Genomic DNA, 6,000 nt, shown 5'->3' with positions numbered 1-6,000 from the left:
TTACTGGGCCCTTCTAATGATATTTCCAGGCTTCGTTCACCTCCCCCCAAAGGGGAGATCTGAGGGTGGGACTACATCTCCCAGGATCCACAGTTGGCCTACCTTTTAGGGAGGGGGACATGAAGCCTCCTCTTTCTTCCTCTCCCTCCCTTCTCTTTCTCCCTCTCCTCCCCCTCCCTCTCCCTCCATCCCCTTCCCTTGTCTCCCCACTCCCTCCTTCTCCCCCCTCCCTCTCCCTCCCTCCCTCCCTCTCCCTCTCTCTCCCTTTTTACCCCTTCCTCCCCCCTCTCCTTCTCCTCCTCCCTCCCTCTCTCCCCCTCCCTCCTTCTCTCTTCCTCTCCACCTTGTCCCCTTCCCTCCCTCTCCCCATCTCTCTCCCTCCCCCTCCCCTCCCCCTCCCTCTCTCTCTTCCTCCCCACCTTCTCCCCTTCCCTCCCTCTCCCTCCCCTCTCCTTCCCTCCCCTTTTTCTCTCCCTCTCCTCCCCCTCCCTTTCTCCCCTTCCCTTCTTGTCTCTCCATTCCCCTTCTCCCCCCTCCCTCCCTCCCCCTTCTTTTACCCTTCCTCCCCCCTCTCTCCCCCCTCCCTCTCTCTCTTCCTCCCCACCTTCTCCTTCCCTCCCTCTCCCTCTCTGCCTCTCCCTCCCCCTCTCTCTCTCCCTCTCCTCCCCCTCCCTTTCTCCCCTTCCCTTCGTCTCTCCATTCCCTCCTTCTCCCCCTCCCTCCCTCCCCCTTCTTTTACCCTTCCTCCCCCCTCTCTCCTTCTCCCCCTCTCCCCTCCTCCCCCCTCTCTCCCCCCTCCCTCTCTCTCTTCCTCCCCACCTTCTCCCCTTCCCTCCCTCTCCCTCTCTGCCTCTCCCTCCCCCTCTCTCTCTCCCTCTCCTCCCCCTCCCTTTCTCCCCTTCCCTTCGTCTCTCCATTCCCTCCTTCTCCCCCTCCCTCCCTCCCCCTTCTTTTACCCTTCCTCCCCCCTCTCTCCTTCTCCCCCTCTCCCCTCCTCCCCCCTCTCTCCCCCCTCCCTCTCTCTCTTCCTCCCCACCTTCTCCCCTTCCCTCCCTCTCCCTCTCTGCCTCTCCCTCCCCCTCTCTCTCTCCCTCCCCTCTTTTTCTCCCTCTCCCTCTCCCTCCCTCCCTCTCCCCCCCCCGCATTCCCCCCGGCTGGCTGGGAAGAGGGGCGCTTTTAAGCCCCCGCCGAGAGCGATGGGGCGTTGTAGTCCACCCCGTCGACGTCCGTCGGGAACCATGGGCTGCCTGGTGCGACCCCTGGTGCGGGGCGGACGGGCGGGAGACGGTGGGCAAGGCAGTCCCGCGGCCCTCCCGGGTTACCTTGGCTCTGGCCCGGCCGGCCTTGCTCCGGCTGCGGGGCTTGACCGCCTCCGCCATCCGCCCGCCCGTCCGGCCGCCGCTGCCCTCCGCCTCCCGCCGGCTTGTTGTTCCTGCGGAGCCCGGCCGGGGTCACGTGAGCCAAGGGGCGGGGCCCCGCGACGCAGCCAAGGGCAGAGGCGCCGCCCGCCCCGCGGCTCCCGCGTCCAATCGGAGGAGGAGGTGGCTCCTCCGAAGGCGTAGCCACGCCCACCTCCCAGCGTAGCCACGCCCGCCTGGTTATTCCCTCCCCCCCCCGCTCTCAGAGAGCCTGGAAATGGACTTCAACTCCCAGAATCCTCCAGCCGGAAGAGGTGAAGTCTGAACGCCGAATTCGGAGCAGAGCATCGCGGGAGTTGAAGTCAAAACCTCTGGCGGGCTTCTGAGATGCAGAAACACGGCTAAAAGCAGCCCCTAGAAGCGAATGGCCTAGGCCAGGGGTAGGCAACCTCGGCTCTTTTATGACTCGTGGACTTCAACTCCCAAAATTGGCTCAGGAATTCTGGGAGTTGAAGTCCACGAGTCATAAAAGAGCCGAGGTTGTCTACCCCTGGCCTAGGAGGCTGGAGATGCTCCCCTGTTTTAAGCGCACCCTCGGGAGGTGGGGGGGCAGAGGAAAGTGGGAGCAGCTCGCAGGCTTCTGCTTATTGGAACAGCACAGCAAATGGGAAGGGCTGCTTGGATGGGAGACCACCAGGAAATCCCACCAGGCCAGGCTAGTTCATTTGTAAACATCCCAGGGGAAGACGTGGGAAATTGTTTGCGTTCTCTTTCCAGGGGGCAGCGGGGACACCCTGGATTGTCCCTAAACTCCCCAGAAGTCGACTGGAGTTTATTTTTATTTTATTTTTATTTTAATCCCATTTATATCCCGCCCTTCTCCGAAGACTCAGGGCGGCTTACAATTTAAGCACAAACCAATGTGCTTAGCAATAGCCTTCATTCTATGTATATGCCTGCTTATTTGAAGACAAATCGGTTTCTCTTTCATCTTTGGCCCCACCCTGGGCTTTCTGAGACTGCAGAGAGCAGAATTACAGAGCTGGAAGGGACTCTTGGAGGTCTTCTAGTCCAACCCGCTGCTCAGGCAGCAGACTCTTATGCCAGGGGTCTCCGACCACTTTAGACTCGTGGACTTCAACTCCCAGCATTCCTCAGCCAGTCATGCTGGCTAGGGAATTCTGGGAATTGAAGTCCACGAGTCTTTAAAAGTCGTTAAGATTGGAGACCCCTGCCCTGTGGCCATTCCGGACAATGGAGGCAATGCAGGACTGTGCCTTTCGTGAATGCACGCAAATGCGAGGAAAGCAATGAAAAAAATGATCTTTGCCTGGGTTTTGAAATGTGAATGTTGTTTATTTGCCACGATGAGTGAGAGCGGCTTCTCTTTCGGGATTCTGCACTCGCAAACTGGCACCGAGTGTTCTGGACCAGCTCTCTTCTCCCAACCCCTAATTAAGAGACGAGTCTGGAAAGCGTCCAAGGCTAAAAGGCTTCTGCCAAGGTTTAATGACGCAGATAACAAAACACAAGAGCTTGTCTTCTCAAACGAAAAAGTTGCTTTCAGCAACTAGCCCCTCCCCAAACACTTCTTTTATAGAGAGCTCAGGGCGTGGTCTCCCTGTGCCTCCTCCCGAGGAGTCCCATAGTCTTTCTTTGTTTGTCCCTGCTCGTCTGCCTCCTACGTCGGGCGTCCTTGAACAGGGCCAGCTGTGGGTCATCATCCTCCGCACTCTCGGGCTCACACAGCTGAGAAGAGGTCCCCGGCTGAGGACTCTGCAAAGCCTCCAAATCATCATCAGCCGGTTCGTTTCCCTCCTCCCCCACATCTGAGTCCTCCGATACATCGGACCCGGCTGTCGGACCCACCGGCTGGCCCTGAGTCACAACACTATCCCGCACCGCAGGGCCCTTCCCTCGGGTCTGCCGATCCGGATGCGGTCGGGATGGGAACTGTTCGTGAAAAGCAGTCACCAACGCAGGGGCATGAACGGCGGTCGCGTCTTCCCATGTGAAGTCCTCCGGCCCGTACCCTTTCCACTCGATCAGGTACTGGAAGCGACCTTTCAGCCAGCGGGAATCCCTGATGCTGGCGACCTCGTACTCGGGGGTGCTGCCTCCATCACGAGTTCCTGATGGTGGAGGTTCCGCCTGGCGAAGTGGACAGGCCGGTCGTTCGGGGACCAGCAAGGACCGATGGAAGACGGGGTGCACGCGCAGGGAACGTGGCAGAGTTAAACGATAGGCGACCGGGTTGATGACGGCCTCGACTGGGAACGGTCCAAGGTAACGGTGGTCCAGCTTCCTCGCCGGCCGAGTGGATGGTAGGTTCCTGGTGGACAGCCAGACCCGATCCCCCACCGATAGTGGAGGCGTATCCCTTCTCGACCGATCGGCGAACCTCTTGTAGTCGGCCTTGGCCTTCTCCAGCTGCCGTCGCACCAACCGATGGATCGCCTGTAACTCCGCCATGAATTCGTTCGCTGCCGGCTCCGGTGAGTCCACGGGAGAAAGAGGGAAGAACCTGGGGTGATAACCCACGTTGGCCAAGAACGGTGTCATCTGCGTGGAGGTGTGTTGCGAGTTATTAAAGGCAAACTCGGCTATGGCCAAATAGTCCACCCAGTTGTCCTGCTGCAGGTTAACATAGCAGCGCAGATACTGCTCTAAGATGCCGATGACCTTCTCGGTACCCCCGTCGGTCTGAGGATGATGCGCGGACGAGAGGCAAACCTTAATGTCCAACGCCCGCATCAACTCCTGCCAGAAGCGGGCTGTAAACTGGGCCCCCCTATCGGAGACGACCCTGTCGGGAAGGCCGTGCAGCCGGAACACCTGTTGGATGAACATGCGACTAGTGGCGCGAGCTGACGGTAAGCCGCGACAGGGGATGAAGTGCGCCATCTTGGTCAACATGTCCACCACCACAAACACTGTCGTGAAGCCGGAGGATGGGGGTAGATCCGTCAGAAAGTCCATGGACACAGCCCCCCAGGGTCTCTTGGGCGTTGGCAAAGGCTGCAGTAAACCAGGCGGGGCCCCTGTCGCTGACTTGGCCTGCCTGCATGGGACGCAGGAGGTGACATAAGACTGGACATCGTGTCGGACTCGGGGCCACCAGAAAGTACGGGAGACCAGGTTCAGAGTCTTGAACAGGCCAAAATGCCCCGCAGCCGGGTTATCATGACATTGGCTGAGGACGAGTCCCCTGAGTGGCCCTCCTGGAACATAGAGCCGGTCACGATAATACAGGAGTCCATCCGTGACCGACCAAGGCGAATCTGGCCCCACCTCTTCCTTCCGCTGAGCCACCCACGCCTCCTGCTGCTGCGCCTCCCGGATCCGAGCCCGTATATCCACCGGCTCCCGTACCGCAGCGAAAGACTCGACGGGGATCACTGTCCTGGGCGGAAGCTTGTCTTCCACTCGGGTGTACTCGGGCTTCCTGGACAGAGCATCCGCTCTCTGGTTGTGCCCGCTTGGTATATATCGCACCCGAAAGTCAAACCTCGCAAAGAAGAGGGACCACCGGATCTGGCGTTGGTTCAAATTCCGAACGGTCTGCAGACTTTCCAGATTCTTGTGGTCCGTCCGGACCTCGATTTGATGCCGCGCCCCCTCCAGATGATGCCTCCAAGCCTCGAACGCCGCCTTGATGGCCAGCAGCTCCTTCTCCCAGATGGTATAGTTGCGCTCCGAGGGATTCAATTTCCGAGAGTGATACGCGCAAGGGAAAAGGGTACCGTTGGGCGTCGCTGCCTGGAGTAACACGGCCCCAATGGCAATGTCGGAGGCGTCCGCCTCCACGACAAACGGCCGTTGCGGGTCAGGATGCTTCAAGATGGGCTCCTTCATGAAGGCGTCCTTCAAAGCTTGGAACGCCTGTTGTTCGGGGGCGTTCCACTGGAACCGAGTCTTCTTCTGCAGGAGCCGGGTGAGGGGGGCTGTCAAGGCAGCAAAGCCAGGGATGAATGTCCGATAGTAGTTGGCAAATCCAAGAAGTCGCTGAACATCCTTCACGCGACGCGGGGGTTGCCAACTCTGCAACGACTCAACTTTACTTGGATCCATGGCGATGCCCTCGGGAGAAATGCGGTGGCCCAAGAAATCAATGGTCACCTGGTAGAACTGGCACTTCTCCAACTTGGCAAACAGCCGATGTTTCCGGAGGCGCTGCAGGACCTGACGGAGATGCTGATGATGCGCTTCACGCGACGGGGAGTAAATCAGGATGTCGTCCAGGTAAATCACAACAAACTGGTCCAACAGATCCCGAAAGATGTCGTTCATAAAATGCTGAAACACAGCGGGGGCGTTGGTCAGGCCAAACGGCATCACCGTGTACTCGAAATGTCCATAGCGAGTACCAAACGCTGTCTTCCACTCATCACCCGGCCGAACCCTGACGAGGTTGTACGCTCCACGCAGGTCCAGTTTCGTGAAGATCTTAGCCTCCCGGAGTCGGTCCAAGAGCTCGGGGATGAGGGGCAGCGGGTAGCGGTTACGCACCGTGATAGCGTTGAGTTTCCGGTAGTCACAGCAAAGCCGTAACTCGCCCGACTTCTTTTTGACGAAGAGCACGGGTGCAGACACTGGCGAGGACGAGGGCCGGATGAATCCACGAGCCAAGTTCTTTGTCAGG

The 6,000-nt window shown here is 59.2% G+C and overlaps 1 protein-coding gene across 1 annotated transcript in view; it reads right to left on the bottom strand.

Annotated features, from left to right (window-relative positions):
* The window catches only part of EPG5 (ectopic P-granules 5 autophagy tethering factor), an 83,833-nt gene extending 82,426 nt beyond the window's left edge, over nucleotides 1-1,407 (bottom strand). The window contains exon 1 of the mRNA XM_081316317.1: nucleotides 1,323-1,407. Within this exon, the coding sequence (XP_081172443.1) occupies nucleotides 1,323-1,379 (57 nt within the window). The 5' untranslated portion in view covers nucleotides 1,380-1,407. The remainder of the gene's footprint in view (nucleotides 1-1,322) is intronic.
* Nucleotides 1,408-6,000: the final 4,593 nt, after the last annotated feature.

The sequence above is a fragment of the Vipera berus genome (assembly GCF_964194415.1).
Source record: "Vipera berus genome assembly, chromosome: 2".
In the NCBI taxonomy this organism is placed as follows: Eukaryota; Metazoa; Chordata; class Lepidosauria; order Squamata; family Viperidae; genus Vipera; species Vipera berus.
This window is presented reverse-complemented; position numbering and strand designations above follow the sequence as displayed.